The sequence below is a fragment of the Eumetopias jubatus genome, unplaced genomic scaffold (genome assembly GCF_037043125.1).
Source record: "Eumetopias jubatus isolate StellerSeaLion01/CBP00866 unplaced genomic scaffold, mEumJub1_p1.0 scaffold_1, whole genome shotgun sequence".
Classification (NCBI taxonomy): domain Eukaryota; kingdom Metazoa; phylum Chordata; class Mammalia; order Carnivora; family Otariidae; genus Eumetopias; species Eumetopias jubatus.
In genome coordinates, this window is record NW_028274807.1 from 216,503,408 (window position 1) to 216,524,857 (window position 21,450).

The 21,450-nt window shown below is 42.6% G+C and overlaps 1 protein-coding gene across 1 annotated transcript in view; it reads right to left on the reverse strand.

Annotated features, from left to right (window-relative positions):
- LOC114226170 (uncharacterized) overlaps window positions 1-18,483 on the reverse strand; it is a 30,422-nt gene extending 11,939 nt beyond the window's left edge. The window contains 1 exon segment of the mRNA XM_028126107.2: window positions 18,340-18,483. Within this exon segment, the coding sequence (XP_027981908.2) occupies window positions 18,340-18,342 (3 nt within the window). The 5' untranslated portion in view covers window positions 18,343-18,483.
- Window positions 18,484-21,450: the final 2,967 nt, after the last annotated feature.

The following is a 21,450-nucleotide window of genomic DNA, read 5'->3' on the forward strand; positions in this document are numbered from 1 at the left end:
AACTACCTAGGAAAATCCAAGTTGGGGGTCTTTCCCAGAATAAGAGTTATTACCAGAGATAAATTTTATCTGAGTGACTCATCTGTATGGGAGGGCAAATGTGTGATTAACAAACATCTGCTCTACTTATTAGCCTGTGAATTGCCCTCCTCCCTTTGAAGCCCCAGGTCCCTATCCTATTCCTATGCTCAGGAGGGCATAGATAACTAATTTTACCTGTCTTTGAACTTTTCTTGTATGTTGGGTTTCAATATGTTACAAAATTTTTGATTTCCTCTTACTAATTGATCTCATGTCAATGTAATTCTTAGACCACCCAGAAGAACCTTTAATGGTACAGTAAAAATTTTCCTCCCCACTTTTGGCAAGCCCACCAGACCTCACCAACTAGACACGGCTCACCCCCAAAGCTGTTGCAATAGAAAGATCCTGGGATGTCTGACAAGAGTTGGCAAAAAGTAAGAATTCTTATGTCAGAGTCCTGCATGTCTGTCTGCACAGTCCAGTGGAAGCAGTGGTGAGAGTCCCCCATTCTTTTTTTCTTCTCTAAATTTAGATTAGCAGGAAAAAATATTAGTGAAACTAGTTCCCTGGGTTTAGCAACTCTAGGGGTCCTTTTTCTCTCAGAGATGGTCGTACTTTGTTGTGTTGTTTGTTATAAGAAAGGAAACCATAGGGCAGAACACAGCATATAAGCCTATTGTTCAAGCCAGTTTCACAGACTGGTCAGTTCATAGTTCTCATCAGACCAGTATCTTTTTAGACAAACGTGGCTTTTGGTTAACATGCACACGAGGTAAAGGCTGTTGCTGAAGCCAAAGCCACAAAATTGATGGGTAAAAAAAAGTAGAACATACTCTTTTGGCTCTGAGAGACCCAAGGCTTAGCTAAAGCTATTAATGTGTACATAAGAAAAACTCGTCTTGTTCTATATCCTGAGAACATGGCTTTGTGACCAGTGAGAACATTTGTTCTGGGTCCCCACCATCTGGAAAGTGCACTTAATGGGGTGCACCTTGGCATCTAGTTGAATAGGCTGGGGTTCCAAGCAACACTTTTTATTTGGCCATGCCAACTCTCGGGGGAAATGTCATAAAGTGTCCCAATCCATAATGGGACTTCGTTATTTCATTCTTCATTACTTTGTGGGTGAACGCCTGCCCAGTGTCACATCTTAGGGGGTTTGTGACTGGAGGTGTCTCATGTTCTCATGGGATATCGGACTATACCATCCTTACTGCCTAAGCAATGAAGGTCTTTGCTTTCTTAAACTATCTCTGGCAGTGAACGCTCTGGATCTTATGAGTGCTGCATATTTCATAGTCTCTTGTGTGAGGCCTCTTTGGGCCACAAAAAGGCTTAATGGTTTGAATTGCTATTGATGATCCTACTCATCAATGGCCAGATGACGGTTCCTTTGAATTGGCTATATTTGAGAGAAGAATAAAAAAAATTAGAGAGTTGTCATCTTAAACAATTTATTTATTGGCACCTGCGGAGAGTCCTAGCACAAAGAAATGTAATTACTAGCCTTAGGGACTCCCTTAACAAGATGAAAGAACAGAGATTAGAACAAAAATTAAACTCAGTGTAAATTCCCCTTCTCAAATTCTGGCCCCATCCGCCTGTCTTAGCTTCCCTTCATTCTCTAGGCCTAGGGTATGCAGGTGCTCATGTAAATGCTGGAAGGCAGAAGCACCTGGAAAGACAGCGCTTGCCAGCTTCTGGTTTTTGTGGATCTATCCTAGGCCCCCAGCCGAAGAATTCTTGTCCCTTGGACAGCAGCAGCTCTTTTCAGCAGATTATACCAAATTTAGAGAAGAATTAGAAAGATGAGTGGCTATTCACAAATCCCCTCCCTGTCATCACAGAAGAAACAGATGACCAGAATTTCTCCTAGGCTTTCCCACAAATGACCAGCAGAAGGCTAATGTTCAGGGGCAGGTAGGAGAGGAAAGTGAAATTCCATTATGCCCCCTCCTTTCCAAATCCAGACCCACTGGTTATCGATCTTTTCTCTCCCAGGGATAGCTGTTGCTTTCTTGCTTGGATCATTTTAGCTGCCTGCTTGGGACATGCAGGTTGTCAGTTCTTCCTTCTAGCTATCTCTGGGAATGACTCTGTATCTTGGGAAGGCAGTGTCCTTTGCATCCTCCCTGGGAGGGGGGATACGTTCTTCAGTACTGCCAGCAGTGTTTACTGTTTCTCTTGGCTGAAAACTGACTAGATATGTAAAAGAATTTTGTTTTTAAAGTAGCTCTTTAGTCAAAAGTTTGGCCACATTGGAAGCTGATATTTTGAGCCTGATAGGAGAGTAGGTTTTCTCTCCTAAGCTAAAATAAAACTAGGTACACAGAGGGAAAGAAGTAAATTGAGGATAATGTAGTTGGGTACATAAATTTATGATGTTATTTTAGTTGCAATGCAATCTTTAAAATGTTTGCAAAACTAGAAAATGGCCCCAGAATTGTCCAGAAACGAATCAAAGTCCTTCAACCTGTCCTTTTGACCAACCTCAAAACCTCCCCTCTTTATCTCAAAAGGCTTGTAAAGTATTGTCCTGAGAAACCAAAGTCCTTGGAGAAACTTGGATACTTGCTCTGTGCCTCTGTAATTTAGACTATCCACCCACATGTTCTCTAGGATCTAAAGGCCATTCCCTGAAATACAAACTTTAGGGAGATAGTTCTCATCACGGAAAAGGAGAGAGAAAAAGAGGAAGTAATTGGAAATTGGACAAATGAAACATCTCCACTAATCTTGGGGACTCTAAGGTCTCTGTTTGCGTCTGTTCCTATATGCCTATATATGTGTTGTATGGTATTTTTCTACCTCTGGATGGTATTGCCAAAATTAATTTGTGGAAGAGCTCTGTGAGGCCAAGCCAGAGAAATTAAGTATCTTACTTAGGTCACACAGCTTTTTAAATTTAATTTTATTTTAAGATTTTATTTACTGTTGAGAGAGAGAGAGAGAGAGAGCACGCGAGCGAGCACGCACAAGTTGGGGAAGGGGCAGAGGGAGAGGGAGAAGCAGACTCCCTGCTGAGCAGGGAGTTCAATGCTGGCTCGATCCCAGGACCCTGGGATCATAACCTGAGCTGAAGGCAGATGCTTAACTGACTGAGCCACCCAGGTGCCCCAAAACTGAATCTTTTCAATATTAAAAGTTAAGTTTTGCTAATAACCATGTAACCTTTTGCATTTGCCTTTGTAATCTTTTATTATCATTTTGTTTCAGAAACAAAGTGCTGTTTCACAGTGTGACCTATGGCCCTATTTGACCAAGTGTTTTAAAACTCCTTTTGATGTTTCTGACAAACTTCCCAAAATCAAATTCTAAATGAAGTCTTCTTGACCTGGAAGAAAACTTGCGATTTCCCCTGAAGGGTCCCCAGAACATTCCAGAGGATTTGTTATGTTAAACTAAGTAGGCTTACTGGATACATTAAATTACATGGGAAACTCTGTCAAATAAGGAATACTAAGCTTTCTTTAGGCTGTATTTGTGTGGATACATAAATGTTCTAGAAATTATATGAAACTCCCTGAAATCTGATACGTCCTGGTATGTTATCACTTGCAATTCTAGTTACTGAAATGTTTAGTGTCACAGAAATAACCACATTTCTGTGTCCACTACATTACCATGAACTCTCATCAGATCCATGGCCATTTTTGAGTCTTTTGTCATTTACAGCTATTGTTTTGCTCTGATGCTTTTGCAAAAGTACTTAATTTTCAAGAAGATTCATGGAAAGGACTTTTGACAAGACAGGTTTCTGATAACCTTAGGATCACGGAACTGAACTGTGTGAGCATCAATGAAACTAGCGGGAAAACCAGATTCAAACAGAACAATAACATGGGACTGAATGAACGGAGAAGGATAATTATAGTTTTTATGACTCTTGTTTGAAACATTACTGTTCAATGTTTGCTATTCCAGATCAAAACTTTCTCTTAAGCTAAAATATACCTTTGCAAACAAATAATGTCACCAACTAGACCCCAACACCTGACACCTCTACTGACCACCAGCTTGTACTCACTACGTTCCTTAAGTTCTTCTTTCTGGCTTATCTCTTCACTCAGACAAATGAAACCCAAAACCACCCCTCAGGTGGTAGTGACTGCCATGACAAGACCTCCAGTGGCCCCAGACCAGTTTGAGCTAAAGCCCTCACACCTGCACAGATGGACCAAAGAGTGACCTCTGGAATGCCCAACAATTACCTTTACCTCATTAGAATATTAAAATCACCCAAGGAGGGGCACAAGTCTCATTTACATAACATACAATGTATGTATAGGCATGTGGGCTTAGGGCGCACATACGACCTTATGCCTGCTTCTTCATATGATTTCCCTATTGAAATATTTACCCTAAGGGTGCCTGGGTGTTTCAGTCAGTTAAGCTTCTGACTTTGCCTCGGGTCATGATCTCAGGGTCCTGGGATCTAGGCTCCTTGCTCAGTGGGGAGTCTGCCTCTCCCTCTCCCTCTGCGCCCCCCCCACCCCACTTGTGTGCTCCCTCTCTCTCTCAAATAAATAAATAAAATCTTTAAAAAAAATATCTACCCTAACCTTAAACAAAAGGAACCCATCCACCCTTGCTCAGGGAGTCACAGATTTGGAAGATATTCCCTGTGATCTCCTTATTTGCTGCAAATAAAGTTTCCTTTGTGTAACAACTCACCTGGTGCAGTTTCTATGTGTGAGTCACCAAGAAGCAAAGTCATATTAGTTCAGTTGCAAATTTGGTGACCGAGATGGGACGTTGTCCTTCTGAGGTTCTGCTCTCCAGTTCCCTGGTTTCTGCTGGGACCAGGGGCAGATTCATGTTAGTCTAATTACAATATGGAAAAAAAATTTTTTTTTCTCCCTACCTGACCCCCAGAACTTGGAAACTTAATGAGTATAGTTGACCTTGAACAACGCAGGGATTAGGGGCACCAACCCTCTGCACAGTTAAAAATCCATATATATCTTTTGACTCCCCTAAAACTTAACTACTAATAGCCTACTGTTAATCAAAAGCCTTACCAATAACAAATAATTAACATATATACTGTGTTTTATGTGTATTATATACTGTATTCTTACAGTCAAGTATGCTAAAGAAAATATTTTTAATAAAATCATAAGAAAAAATTTACAGTAAAGTATCATATATCTATTTTTTAAAATATCCATATATATGTGGACCCAAGCAGTTCTAACTTGTGTTGATCAACTGTATTTGTATTTTCATGACAATATAGTTATTTGCATAAGTTCAGTAAGAATCTGTTCTCCTTGTAACAGGGCACAACTGGAAACATTTGTTATACTATCAAGCCTGGAATGGAATGTCATATTTGAGAGAGACATGCCTACGTTCAGATGTGACCAGACCAGTCAACTAAGATAGGCTTTATGGAGTCAACGGAGTCACTTGGAAATGTCAGCCTGATACCTTGCTTACAGGGTTTCCAGCTTCCTTCCCAGGTCAGTAAGGATGGTCACTTCCTGGCAGGAGCAGAAACCTCAAGATACTTTGGGGACCTCAAGAAGAGAGGAATTCACCTGAATTTATATGTATTGCAGGCAAAGTATGATGGCAAGTCCTTGGCATGGCTTCTTAGCCTTGGGAAGCTTTTAAAATTTTCCGTCTGAGACTCCTTAAGAAAAGATCAACAAAGCAGATTTAAAGGAGTCTATATGGTCTGTCACTATGCTTTCTGCATTTATGTAAACATTCAGGCTAAGTTTATTGAAACTAGATTTGTGACAGCAACACACCTTTGTGGATATTAGATTCTAGTTCTGAGTAATTGTTTCTGACCATTTGTTATTTGCAAGAAACAAACTGAATTTGTTGTCCTCAATTTTTCTGCTTTCCTCAAAAGAAAATGTGCTAAAATAAAATCTACTTGCTTAGAGATGCATACACTGATATTCACCCAGACAGAGGAGGCCTGTCTTTAGAGTCATTTCAAGTGGGATGTCTTGTGTGAAGGCTTCCTCTGGGTCTTGGTCTGGGTGTCCTTTAGAATATTTAGGTGGCTGTGCAATCACTTATGCATTTTATATATAAACACTGTATTTTACAATTAAATACTATGAAATCAGTTATAACGTATCACAATGCCACATTAAAGGAAAAATGTCAAAATATCTGAGTAAAGAAAGATGTACTGTATTTCAACAGGAATCCAAATAGAAACCCTTAGCAATTTAAGAATAGGTGGCAACCTGCAGAGCCTGATGAGGGAAACATCAGAAAGGAATGTTCATTAAAGAACATACAAAGAGTGCAGTGTGCAACCTTTTCCCAATTAATCTTGGTGAAAAGGAGTCCCATTACCTCACTCCTAGATGACATCCCATCCAGAGCCACCAGAGGGGGGAAAAATATCAGAATTATAAAGAAAAAAGTTGTCTACATTCAGAGCTAAAAGTATTATGAAACCTCATAAAGAACTAGAAGATAAGCAGAGAATAAGATTTTTGGTAAGTTTCCAGATGCAAGCATAATACAAAAATAAATCCCATCCATCTGAATCACTAGCAATAGCAGTTTAAAAGAAACTTTAGAAGATGGAAGGAGGAGAAGATGGTGGTGGAGTAGGAGGACCTTAGGCTCACCTTGTCCCAGGAATACAACTAGATAACCCAGAGATCGACCTGAAGACTAGCAAAACAAACTCCACAACTAAAGGTAGAAAAGAGGTCACATCGGAAAAGGCAGGAAGTGTGGAGCTGTGGTTTGGGAGAGATCGTGGCTGCTACAGTGTCACGAAGGGCAAGAGACAGACTAGCACCAAGAGGAATGCATGGGGAACATGAATCCCCATAACAATTGGCTTGGAAAATAAGTGAGTCCAAATTTTGTGAGTTCTTGCAACCAGTGGGGCTTAAAGCTTGGAGTTTAAAGGTCAGCGTGCTTGGCTCTGCAAGAGCTCAGAGGACATTGGTGCTGTTCTTGGAGAAAAGGCAGGCAGACAGACTGCAGATCTACAACATGGAAATAGTGATCTGAAGAGCACCTGGGACACACAGCGGGAGGTTAGTTTCTCATCTAGGAGCACATCCCAGAGAGACAACATTCACAGAGAGACACCTCCAAGAACAAAGGAACCTGGTTGGTGCCATTTCCCTCCCCTGCCCCTCAGCATAAGCACAGGGCCACTTGTAGGAACTAGCACAGTGCTGACACTACCTAACTTGCTTATACCAAGCGTCCACACCCTGTGCTCTGGTGGAACCACCATTCACAGTCATGCTTCCCTCAGTCCTAGTGCAGCAGGGCCCCCTGTCCCAGAGGTCCAGCCCAAACCCCTGCTCACACCTCATCTCCCAACTCAGGAGTTTTATGGAGCCTTGGTTCCAAGAGCAGTGGTGACAGGGCTCATTTCACAAGAAGACCAGAGCACACCTACTTGAAACACACCACATTCCGGCCAGGGACCAAACACTGCCCACAACAGTCAAAGAGGGGCTTGCAGATGACTGGCCCAAAGGATAAAGCAGCCAGGACAAAACAGGAGAGCACACTCAGCACAGACTGGAGACACTCCTGGAAGCACCAGGCCCTGGGGAACAGGGGGACACTACATAGCGGGACACTACACCTCCTCTTCATAAAGCCCTCACCCTTAAGAACAGCAGATGTAGCAGACTTTCCTAACACAGAGAAACAGGCAAGAGATTCAGACAAAATGTGATAACACAGGAATTTGTCCCAAATGAAAGAACAGGACAAGACCATGGCCAGAGATCTAAGCAGAACAGATATAAGTAACATGTCTGATGGAGAATTTAAAAGTACTCATCCTAAGGATACTCACTGGACTTGAGAAAGGAGTGAGGGACATCAGTGAGACCATTAACAGAGAGATAAAGAGTAACATATCAGAGATAAGGGGCTCAATAAACAAAATAAGAAATACGCCTGATGGAATGAACAGCAGACTGGACAAAGCAGAGGAATGAATTAATGACCTAGAAGACAGAGTAATGGAAAGTAACCAAATTGAACAAAAGAGAAGAATTATGCAAAATGAGAACAGATTTAGGCAACCCATAAAACATAATAACATTCATATTATAGGAGTCCCAGAAGAAGAAGAGAGAAAAGGGGGCAGAGAATATATGTGAAGAAATAATACCTGAAAACTTCCATAATCTGAGGAAGGACACAGATAGGCAGATCCAGAACACCCAACAAAATCAACAAAAGCAAATCCACACCAAGACATATTGTAATTAAAGTGGCAAAATATAGTTATAAAGAAAAAATATTAAAAGCAGCAAGGTAAAAGAAGACAGTTACATACAAAGGAAACCTCCATAAGGCTTCCTTTGTTTTATTTTATTTTTATTTTATTTTTTAAAAGATTTTATTTATTTGACAGAGAGAGACACAGCGAGAGAGGGAACACAAGCAGGGGGAGTGGGGGAGGGAGAAGCAGGCTTCCCGCCGAGCAGAGAGCCCGATGTGGGGCTTGATCCCAGGACCCCGGGATCACGACCTGAGCCGAAGGCAGACGCTTAACGACTGAGCCACCCAGGTGCCCCAAGGCTTCCTTTGTTTTAGCAGAAACTTTCCAAGCCAGAAAGAAGTGGCAGGATATATTCAAAGTGCTGAGTGGGAAAAACCTGCAGCCAAGAATACTCTATTCAGCAAGGCTATCATTCAGAATAGAAGAAGAGATAAACAGTTTTCCAGACGAACTAAAGGAGTTCATGAACACTAAACCAGCCCTGTAGGAAATATTTCTTTTCTTTTTTTTTTTTTTTGAGAGAAAAGGAAAGACCAAAAATGACAATATGTAAGTAGGAAACAAAAGCAGTAAAAATGAGTATTTCTGCAAAACATCAGTTAAGGAACTCACAAAATAAAAAGATATAAAAACAAGAAGGAATGTGAAGCTTTAATAATCAGGACAGTGGCATAGGGAGTATTGTGTGAATAGTACAAGCTGTGCTTGTGACAGGTGAGCAGACAGGGAGTATGTGGAGTACGTGACCTTCAAAGATAAATGTTTCTCCAAAGTCAAGCATTTACTCCCTGGATGAGCTGCAGTGAGGATCTGGCTGTTTTCAGCTCAGAAACCTTAAAGGGGGCCCAGTTTTCTGGACACTCCTTCGCTTTTCAACTTGTCTCACCCAGGGAGGCATGTCTTTATTAAATCTTATCTAGCCACGCACTATGAATTTCCACAGAGAGGAGTAAAGAATGGGTCCATACATAAACTATGAGGAAGAGGTTATATACAAAGCTAAAGGTAGTCACAAATCAAAATCCACTAATAAATATGCAAAGAATAAAAAGGAAGAAATTCAAATATGTCACTAAAGAAAACCATCAAACCATAAAAGAGGGGATCAGAAAAAAATCTTCAGAAACAACCACAAAAAAGTAATAAAATGGCAATAAATACATATCTATCAATAATTCTTTTGAATGTCAAAGGACTAAATGCTCTGATCAAAACACACAGGGTGACAGAACGGATAAAAATAAGATCCATTTATATGCTGCCTACAAGAGACTCGTTTTTAGACCTAAAGACAACTACAAATTGAAAGACAAGGGATAGAGAAACATTTATCATGCAAATGGATGTCAAAAGAAAGCCAGAGTAGCAATACTTATATGGGACAAAATAGACTTTAAAAGACTGTAACAAGAGACGAAGAGGGCGCCTGGGTGGCTCAGTCGGTTAAGCGTCTGCCTTTGGCTCAGGTCATGATCCCAGGGTCCTGGGATCAAGTCCCGTATTGGGCTCCCTGCTCACTGGGGAGTCTGCTTCTCCCTCTGCCCCTCCTCCCCTGCTCATGCTTGCTCGCTCTCTCACAAAAATAAATAAAAAATCTTTTAAAAAAGAGATGAAAAAGGACACTATATAATAATAAAGGGAACAATACAACAAGATATAACAATTGTCAAAGTTTATGCACCCAACAGTATATATGCACTATATATTTGGGAGCACCCAAATATATAAAACAGCTAATAACATACATAAAGGAACTAACCAGTAATAATACAATAACTGTAGTGGACTTTAACAGCCCACTTACATCAATGGACAGATCACCTAACAGAAAATCAACAAGGAAACAATAGCTTTAAAGGAAACACTGGAATAGATGGACTTAAAAGATATATTAAGAACATTCCATCCTTAAACAGCAGAATACACATTATTTTCAAGTACATACAGAACAATCTCCAGAATAGATCACATATTAGCCCACAAAACAAGCCTCAACAAATTCAAGAAGACTGATGTCATATCATGCATCTTTTCTGACCACAGTGCATGAAATTAGTCAGCCCCAAGGAGAAACCTGGAAAGACCACAAATATATGGAGGTTAAATAACTTGATAGTAAAGAACGAATGGGTTAAACAGGAAATAAAAAAAGAAACAAAGCACGTGGAAAAAAATGAAAATAAAAACACAGTGTTTCAAAACCTTTGGGACAGAGCAAAAGTGATTTTAAGAGGGACATCTATACCAATACAGGCCTACCTCAAGAAGCAAGAAAGGTCTTAGAGAAAAACAACCTAACTTTACAACTAAAGGAGCTAGAAAAAGAACAACAAACAAAAGCTAAAACCAGCAGAAGAAAGGAAATAATAAAGATTAGAGTGTGTGGGGGGGAATTAGAGCAGAAATAAATGACATGCAAACTTAAAAAACAATAGAACACATTAATGAAACCAGGAGATGGTTCTTTGAAAAGATCAATAAAATTGATAGACCTCTAGCCAGACTTGTCAAGAAAAAAAGAGAGGATCCAAATAAATAAAATCACAAATGAGAGAGGAGAAATAACAAACACCACAGAAATACAAACAATTATAAGAGAATGTTATGAAAAATTATATGCCAACAAATTTGGACAACCTAGAAGAAATAGATAAATTCCTAGAAACATATAAACAACCAAAACTGAAACAGGAAAAAATAGAAAACTTGAACAGACCCATAACCAGCAAAGAAATTGAATCACTAATCAAAAAACTCCCAACAAACAAAAGTCCAGGACCAGATGGCTTCACAGGCAAATTCTACCCAGCATTTAAGGAAGAGTTAATACCTACTCTTCTCAAACTATTCCAAAAAATAGAAGAGGAAGGAAAACTTCATCCTATGAGGTCAGCATTATACAGACATTAGAACCAGATAAGGACACCAGGGGAAAAAAAAAAAAAAAAAAAGAACTACAGGCCAATATCTCTGATGAACATAGATGCATAAATCCTCAACAAAATACTAGCAAACTGAATCCAACAATATATTTACAAAAATCATTCACCACGATCAAGTGGCATTTATTCCAGGGTTGTGAGGGTGGTTCAATATTCACAAATCAATCAATGTGATATATCACATTAATAAGAGAAGGGACAAGAACCATATTATTATCTCAACAAATGCAGAAAAAGCATTTACCAAAGTACAACAACTATTCATGATAAAAACCCTCAACAAAGTAGGTTTAGAGGGAACATACCTCAACATAATAATGATCATATATGAAAAATCCACAGGGGTGGCTGGGTGGCTTAGTCACTTGGGCATCTGCCTTCGGCTCAGGTCGTGATCTCAGGGTCCTGGGATTGAGCCCCACATCAGGCTACCTGCTCAGCAGGGAGTTTGCTTCTCCCTCTGCCTCTGCCTTCCCACCCCCCTGCTTGTACTCTTACACTCTCTCTCTCAAATGAATAAATAAAATCTTAAAAAAAAAACCCCACAGCTAATATCATCTTCATTGGGGAAGAAGTAAGAGCTTTTTCCCTAAGGTCAGGAACATGACAAGAATGTCCACTCTCACCACTTTCATTCAATATAGTACTGAAAGTCCCAGCCACAGCAATCAGACAACAGAAAGAAATAAAAGGCATCCAAATCTGCAAGGAAGAAGTAAAACATTCACTATTTGCAGATGACATGATACTCTACACAGTAAACCTAAAAGACTCCACCAAAAAAAACCCTGCTAGAACTAATAAGCAATTTCAGTAAAGTGGCATGATACACAATCAATGTACAGAAATCTGTTGCATTCCCACACACCAAAAAGGAAACAGCAGAAAGAGAACTTAAGAAAATCCCATGGGGCGCCTGGGTGGCTCAGTCGTTAAGCATTTGCCTTTGGCTCAGGTCATGATCCCAGGGTCCTGGGGTTGCATCCGGCTCCCTGCTTGGGGGGGAAGCCTGCTTCTCCCTCTCCCACTTCCCCTGCTTGTGTTCCTGCTCTCACTATTGATCTCTCTGTCAAATTAATTAATTAATTAATAAAAAGAAAACAATCCCATTTACACTTGCAACAAAATAAAAAGATACATAAGATACATAGGAATAAACCTAACCAAAGAAGTGAAAAGACCTGCACTCTGAAAACTATAAAACACAGATGAAAGAAATTGAGGACAATGCAAAGAAATGGAAAGATATTCCATGCTCATGGACTGGAAGAACAAATATTGTTACAATATCTATACTACCCAAAGCAATCCATGCATTTAATGCAATCCCTATCAAAATACCAATGGCATTTTTCATAGAACTAGAAACAACAACCCTAAAATTTCAGTGGAACCACAGAAGACCCCAAATAGCCAAAGCAGTCTTTAAAAAGAAAGACAAAGCTGGAGGTATCACAATTCTGGACTTCAAGTTCTGTTACAAGGCTGTAGTAATCAAAACACACAAACAGACAAATAGATCAATGGAACACAATAGAAAATCCAGAAATAAAACCACAATTATATGGTGAATTACTCTTCGACAAAGCAGGAAAGAACATCCAATGGTAAAAGGACAGTCTCTTCAACAAATGGTGTTGGGAAAACTGGACAGCAACATGCAACAGAAAGAAACTGGACTACTTTTTCACACCATACACAAAAATAAATGCAAAATGGATTAAAGACGTAAATGTGAGACCAAAAACATTAATATCTTAGAAAAGAGGACAGGCAATAATTTCTCTGACATCAGCCACAGCAACTTTTTTTCTAGGTATCCTTTTTATCTAGGTATCTGGAGGCAAGGGAAATAAAAGCAAAAATAAACTATTGGCACTACATTGAAATAAAAAGCTTCTGCACAGCAAAGGAAACAATCCAACAAAACTAATGGCAACCTACAGAATGGGAGAATATATTTGCAAATGACATATCCCATAAAAGGTTAGTATCCAAAATATATATAGGAGTTATAAAACTCAACATGCAAAAAACAATCCAACTAAAAAATGGGCAGTGGTGCCTGGGTGGCTCAGTCGGTTAAGCCTCCAACTCTTGATTTTGGCTCAGGGTCATGAGATTGAGCCCCACATCACCTTCCAGCTGGGCATGGTGCCTGCTTAAGATTCTCTCTCCCTCTCCCCACCCCCACTTGCGCTCTCTGTCTCTAAATAATTAAATTAACTTAAAAATGGACAGAAGACATGAACAAACATTTCTCCAAAGAAGACCTACAGATGGCCAACAGACACATGAAAAGAGGCTCAACATCCCTCATCAACAGGGAAATATAAATCAAAACAAGATGGATATCACCTCACACCTGTCAGGATGGCTAAAATCAATAGCACAGGAAACAACAGGTGTTGGTGAGGATATGGAGAAAGGGGAACCCTCCTACACTGTTGGTGGGAATGCAAACTGGTGCAGCCACTCTGGAAAACAGTATGGAGTTTTCTCAAAAAGTTAAAAATAGAACTACCCTACAATCCAGCAATTGTACTACTAGGTATGTACCCCCAAAATACAAAGACACTAATTCAAAGGGATATATGCACCCTGATGTTTACTGCAGCATTATTTTCAATAGCCAAGATAGAGAAAGAGCCCAGGTATCCATCAACTGATGAATGGATAAAGAAATGTGGTGTATATACAATGGACTATTACTCAGCCATAAAAAGGAATGAAATCTTGCCATTTGTAACAACATGGATGGAGCTAGATAATAGTATGCTAAATGAAATAAGTCAGAGAAAGGCAAATACCATATGATCTCAGTCATGTGGAATTTAAGAAACAAAACAAAGGGGGAAAAAAGAGAGGAGACAAACCAAGAAAGAGACTTTTAACCATAGAGAAAAAACTGATGGTTACCAGAGGGGAGGCGGGTGGGGGATGGGGAAAATAGGGGATGCGGATTAAGGAGGCAAGTGTGATGAATACCAGGTGATTAAAATTAAAAAAATGATAAAGAAAAATTTTAGAGTCTAACCTAGAATATATGTAACTAATTTTAATGACAACTTTTCAATTTATTACACATTTTTTAAGTCCTAAAGTATGTCTGTGAGGTAAGAGAAAATATATATATTGGTCTCTGCCGCCAGTTCTTAGCACAGAGCTCCTGAAATCCTTGTAAATTATGAAGTCATAAGAGCACTAGGAGCATCTTTTATGTTAATGAGGCGACTCTGGGTGGCTCATGGATGGGGGCTGGTCACCAGAAAGATCAAGCCATGACCACAAGCTTGGAATTTTCAGCCCCACACCACATCCCTCCAGTCTCAGGAGAGGGTCTAGGGTCATAGTTAATCACTGACCATGCCTAGGTGAGGACGCCTCTAAAATTCCAATAGTATGGGGTGCAGAAGGCATCCAGCTAGGTGATCTGACCCACATCAGGAGGATGATGCACCCCAACTCCACAGGAAGAGAAGCTCCTGTGCTCAGGGCCCTCCCCCTATGTACCTCTTCATCTGGCTGTTCATCTGAACCATTTATCATATTCCTTCACAAACTGGTAACTGTTAAGTGTTTGGTCCCTGAGTTCTGTGAGCAGCTCTAGCAACTAAATCCAAGGAGGGGGTCGTGGGAACCTCTGACTTGTAGCCAAGTCGGAGAGTTGCGGGTGACCTGGGCTCTAGGAACTGCAATAGGCTTATGGAAGGGAGGCAGTCTTATGGGCCTGAACCCCAGCTTGTGGGGTCTGATGCTGTCTCCGGGCAGAAAGTGTCAGAATTGAGTTAGACCATAGCACACCCAGCTAGTGCTGCAGACAGTTGATTGGTGTGGGGGAAACAGCTGCATATCCAGTGACCAGAAGTGTCAGAACTGAAGTGTTCTGTGTAAAAGTGGAAAGATGTAGGAGAACCATAGCCTTTCCAAATACAACGTCGAATACAAACATAAAAGGATCGTAAAGGAAACATCCTAAAATGCTCCTGGATGACATCGGAGTGGAAAGGCAGAAATGGAAGGATGGTGCAACGTGTTCTCTGAAAGAAAACGGCCCACCAGGACAGCAACTCCAGACTTTTTAAAGATTTTTATTATTTATTTATTTATTTGACAGAGAGAGTCACAGCGAGAGAGGGAACACAAGCAGGGGGAGTGGGAGAGGGAGAAGCAGGCTTCCCGGGGAGCAGGGAGCCCGATGTGGGATCATGACCTGAGCCAAAGGCAGACAGACGCTCAACGACTGAGCCACCCAGGCGCCCTGCAACTCCAGACTTTTAATGATGTTCCACGAAATCCCAAACCAGTTTGGGCTTTGTAGTTTTGAATTTATGAAAAACAACATCAAAAAACTGAAATTGAAGGCAAATGTCTACGAATAGCCAAGTTTTCTACAGAACAAGGGGGAACAGACTGCCTAAAACATCAAGGCATGTGAATAACAACCGAATCAGGCTGGTATACAAGAGCAGAGAGACGGACCAGTGGGTAAGAATGGAAGCCACTGAGACAGGCCTCCGTGCTGAGGGTGCGCAGGCTCCTCCCAGTCCCAGCAGGCACCGCCCAGTAAGGCAGGCTCCACCCAGTGCCCCCCCCCCCACCCCCGCAGGCACCACCCCGTCCCAGCAAGCTCTGCCCTGGCAGGCTCTGCCCAGTGGTGGAAATGCTGGACATTTTCCCACAGAAGGTGGTGCCAGAGGTTATCTAGGGGATATGATGAATGTCTTTCATACCAATTTCATGTAGAAGAAACAATTTTTTAAAAAGATTTTATGTATTTATTTATTTGACAGAGAGAGAGCACAAGTAGGCAGAGAGGCAGGCAGAGGGAGAGGGAGAAGCAGGCTTCCCGCTGAGCAGGGAGCCCGATGCGGGGCTCGATCCCAGGATCCTGGGATCATGACCTGAGCTGAAGGCAGACGCTTAACCGACTGAGCCACCCAGGCGTCCCTAGAAGAAACAATTTAATGCAGATTTTACAAGCAGAACACTTGCAGAAGGAGGTAAACACAAGTGTTCTAGAACTTGCTATTACAAAGTTTTCTAATATAAAGGGAAAAAGAATAAGTTACAAAGGAAGGCACTGACAATCACAATTCTCTTAAAATTCAGAGGAGTCCATTCAGTAGCACTGAGTAAGGAGAGTGAAAAGGTAAACCACCCTCCAGGAGAAAATGCCTTCACTACCTAAAAATAACAAAGGACTCATGTCCAGAGTATGTAAAGAACACATAAATCAATACACAAACTAGAGGTGGGAATATGCCAGGAAACTCTCCCACACAAGATGAAACCCCACATGCTCAGCCTCAATTATAAGAAGTCAGAATTATACATAATAAGGGGGAGACTCTGGCTCACACACTGGATGAGAAAAAATACAGTAGGCATTTCTAGGTGCTGACATCCCCATGGAAGGATTAAACACATAGGCACAGATCGGGGAAAGAGAGGGCATGGCATTTCATACAGGCCCCCGGGGATCCCTTCCTAGTAAATTGAAGTTACCCACAATCTCCAATCCCACAGTTTTTCTCTCAAGTGTAGAAATATTAAGTTGCATTTTGCACTTGGAAACAAAAGTAAGAAAGAATGAAGTAGTAGTGACCAACCAAAAACCGCACAGCACGTGAAATACCCCGAGGCACAGAAGCACGAGAAAGGCGGAGTGAACTGTGACCAGAGCTGCAGACGCCTACACGAGGACACAAACCCGGGCTGAGGAGCCACACTGCACCCGTGACGGTAAATGACTACACCAGTACTGTTCACTCAGGCAAGTTCAACAGAGGCCAATCAAGCCACACAAGCCTTGCTGAGGGAAACAGAGGCAAAGCTGCAAATGCAAAGAAGCAGCCCAGCAGTCCCGGGGGGCAGCACACTGGGAGCTGCTCCCGCACTAGCATATAACAATCTTACCCCTGCAAATGTAGCGCAAATTCTTCAGTGCTTGCAAACACTGGGGTCACCTGACAAGAAGGTGGGGAACTCCGTGCATATTCCCCCCAATCCTAATGAACAGGGACTGTTTCTGTACTGAGACACTTTCCCCCCAGTGCACATTCTCTGGATAAGCCCCAGAATAACACGAGTCAGCAGGAAAAGGAAGACGTGACCCACTGACCACCCTCCACGCTAAAGGGGAGGGAAGGAGCAGAAAGCATTCAGTCGTTTTCCAGCTGCCGAACGTTGAGGTGGCCTAAGAGAGAGCTGCCAGTGCTGAGCTAGACAGGGACAATGCTGCCCCCGGGGTCAGTGACAGGCAGGCTCTCCCTGAGTCCTGTGCTCCTGGGCAAGCATCCGTGGAGGTGAAAGGCACTCCCTCCCCCACCCTGTTGGGGCCTGGAAAACAGCAGGCTGCAAAAAGGGCCCCTTCCCCATGCCACCAAGATAGGACTCACAGCGAAGTCCCCCTTGTTCATCCACCCCAGGGCCGGGCACCGACCCCCCCAAATCCACACTCTGTGCCTCATCCACGATTCGCTCAGCTGCTTGTCCCCACGGACCCACGGGCACAAAACGCTTGCTGCTTCAACGTTGGTCTGGCTTCTCTCCTTCCTCCAGACCCTGAACGTGGTGGACCTGCCCTCAGCCTGAGCCGCACACAGCCCCTCCTGCGGACAGGCTGGCCTCCGGGAACCCCCGGGTCATCATCACACCTGGACCTCGGGACCCCTCCCTGCCCCGTACCTGAGAGTGGAGGTTCAGGATGGAACCCTCGGGCCCCCAGGAACCCACGCGAGCGTGTGACCGGGATACCGGAACCCCACCCCATGGCCCGCGGCAGAGAATCAGGACGGAACCCGGGGAGCCTCCACGAGGGGAGGGGACAGGATGCCAGGACCCCCCCCCCCGCGGCCCATGGCAGGGACTAGGGACGGGACCGCAGGGCCCACACGCGGGGATGTGACAGGACACCGGAAACCACGGCCCACCACCGGTTATCGGGTGGGACCACCGGGACACCCACGAGGAGAGAGGACAGGACGCAGGAATCCCACCCCGCGACCGGGGGCGGAGAGTCCGGAGGGGACCCCCGGGGTCCGGGAGACCCGGACCCGCCGCCACTTCCAGCCGGATGCGGCTGGTTGGACCGAGCCCCTCCCGGTCTCGCCCGGGCCCGCGACTCACCATCTCGCGGCTCTGCTCCGAGCTCTCCAGGACTCCTCCACGCGGCTAACCCACCTGCGTCCTCCTTCTGTCCCGGGACTCTGACTCGGTTTCTCCGCGGAGCTTCCCTTGAGCGGCGCCCCATCAGGATGCGACAGAGTTCCAGGGAAAAACTGGTTATAATATTGATTGATTCAGCTATTTGGCAATTATGCACATCATGGCAACATTGATTTTCATTTCTTAGACTATGCACCAGATTTGCATTTGTTTTGGTCTTTTTTGATGTCAATGAATATAATTGTACAATTTTCACATTAGGTTCTCCCTCTTCATAAAGTTTATTTGATACTTGAATAACTTATTTTGACTTTTATACATGTCGTCCTTTAAATACTATCTTTTTGATAGTGATTAGAAATGGAAATGGAAGGACATCCTGAACACATCCTCAAAACCTGTTAATTATCTTTTTTTTTTTAATTACTGTGATAGGCTTGAGGTTCTATATACACATTGGCGTTGGCTATGAAACAGGACAAGTTCCTTTTCTCTCTCTCTCTTTTTTTTAAGATTTTATTTATTTATTTGACAGAGAGAGACACAGTGAGAGAGGGAACACAAGCAGAGGGAGTGGGAGAGGGAGAAACAGGCTTCCAGCTGAGCAGGGAGCCCGATGCGGGGCTCCATCCCAGGACCCTGGGATCATGACCTGAGGCAAAGGTAAATGCTTAACGACTGAGCCACCCAGGCGCCCCAAGTTCCTTTTTTCTTAATGTAACTTTTACACTGACATGTCCTAGTTCTGGCTGGGAGATCTACAGTCCTGCTGAAGGGGATCAGAGTGCTGGGTTTTCATGATGTGTATAGAATTCTACTGAACAGGTGACTGTAAACACATACGTGTGCGTTCTTTCATAAACCACATTTTAGAGATGCCCTCCAAGAGGATTTGAGAGTTCTCATGTATTCTCATTATTAGTAAGTGTATTTGTCATACTGTGAATGTTGAATACTACAAAATGCTCTTTCTCTGTCTACTAAGATAATTTTAGATAGGTTTTTTAAAATGTGTCATTGGGGAGTGCCTGGGTGGCTCAGTTGGTTAAGCATCCAACTCTTGATTTTGGCTTAGGTCATGGTCTCAGGGTTGGGAGATTGAGCCCTGTGTTGGGCTCTGAGCTCAGTGCAGAGGCTGCTCAAGATTCCCTCTCTTTCTCTCTCCTTCTGTCCCTCCCCACTCTCCCAAAATAAATAATTTTTTAAATAAACTAAAAATTAAAAAAATAAAATAAAAGGTGGCATTGAGATGAGTTATATTAATTCATTCCATGGCATTCTCCTGTAAATTATACATGCAGAAAAATGCATGAAATGTACATTTGACAGAAATATAACAAAATAAACATCCATGACATCACAACATGGACAAGAAAGAGGTGGTGACAGCCCACATCCTACCTGGGCTGATGTCCTGTCAGAAAACACACCCTGAGCCCCTGCAGACACCAATAACTCAACTTTGAAAACTTCCTTTCCTTTTGGTCCCTTATTTTCATCACCTATGTGCACACTTGTTCTTGTTTTATATTGCATGTAAAAAGGAGTCAAAAGGTTCATGCCATTTTATATCAAACCTCCTTTGTTCAAATATGCTTTGTCTTCTGTACCTTACACATCATTCGTTTTTGTATTCAGCTGTGCTGCCCTTCTAGGACTCAACCATTTTCCTGGGTTGATTCAACTGTTTGCAGCTATCTTAGTGATTCCATATTTTTTGCTTCTAAAACCAATGTTTCTCATAAGTTACTTTTCAAAGTTGTTTTGAATTATAGTGAAATTGCTTAACATTGTGAAGAGCTTATCCTCTCCTTTCATGTGCGCTATCTCGTCTCCAACTCAACAGGCTTCAAGGTGCTCTCCTGCCGCTCCACCAAAACCTTCTCCATGTGCGAAGACCTACATATCAGCTGATGCATCTCCATCATGCCAGTTTTTCCCGAACAAAATAATGGAGTCTCCCTTGACCCTCTCTCTCTCTCAGCCCACCACCAAGCAACGAAATTCTGATGGCTCTAACTTCAATTGTATCTGGGGTCCAACCTCCACATCACTGCCACTGCTACCAACCCAGTCTGATCCACCACCTTGGCCGACATCGCCATCCTAGTGCCTGTTGTCATGGTAACAGATGGATCCTGTGAGGCTGCCTCATCAGCTCATCTTGAAGGTCCAGGCCACCCACCACCAAAGTCAGTCTTCTTGTCCAGCCAGCACATGCGACCCACCCCCATCATTCTCCTCTCCCTCTGCTGTTCCTTCTCCCCCTCTCACTCTGCTGTGGGCACCCTGGCCTCCAGCTGTCCTTCGGATATCCAAGGCACCCTCCCTCCTTGAGAACTGCATTCGTCTCCTGGGGCTGCCATAACAAAGTGCCACACACTGGGCGGCAGAAACGACAGACATTTGTTGTGTCACAAGTGAGGAGGCTGGAACGCTGAGATCAAGTTGTCTGCAAGGTTGGTTCCTTCTGGAGGCTCTGAAGGAGAATCTGTCCCAGGCTTCTCTCCCAGCTTCAGGAAGTTGCCAACAATCCTTTGCATTCTTTGGCAGGTAGACACATCATGCCACTCCCTGCTTCTGTCGCACATGGTCAAACCCTGTCTGTCTTCAGTGCAGGTCTCTGTGTCCAAATTTCCCAGGTTTATAAGGATACCCATCACTGGATCAAGACCTACCCTAATCCCGTATGGTCTCATCTTCATTACCTGTGTGTTTGCTTTATTTCTAGATGAGGGTGTATTCTGAGGTTCCATTTGGCATGAAATTTGGGGGGTACAATACTGAGCCCAGAGTATGTGTATGCCTCTACTGCATAGATCTTATCAATTTAGGTATCAAGTAGCAGTATTAAGACTGCAATTAACAATTTCGGTTAACTGAAATTGTTCCTGGTTTGATTTCTTAGTCTTTCCAACCACATATGCATATATGTCTCTGAAATATACATACATATTTTGGACTATATATACATGTATATTTCTGAAATATATATATTATCTCCAAGTACATTTTCCTTTAATCCCTTCACTGTACTACATTTTTTCATGGAACTGTGAAAGGTCAATGAAT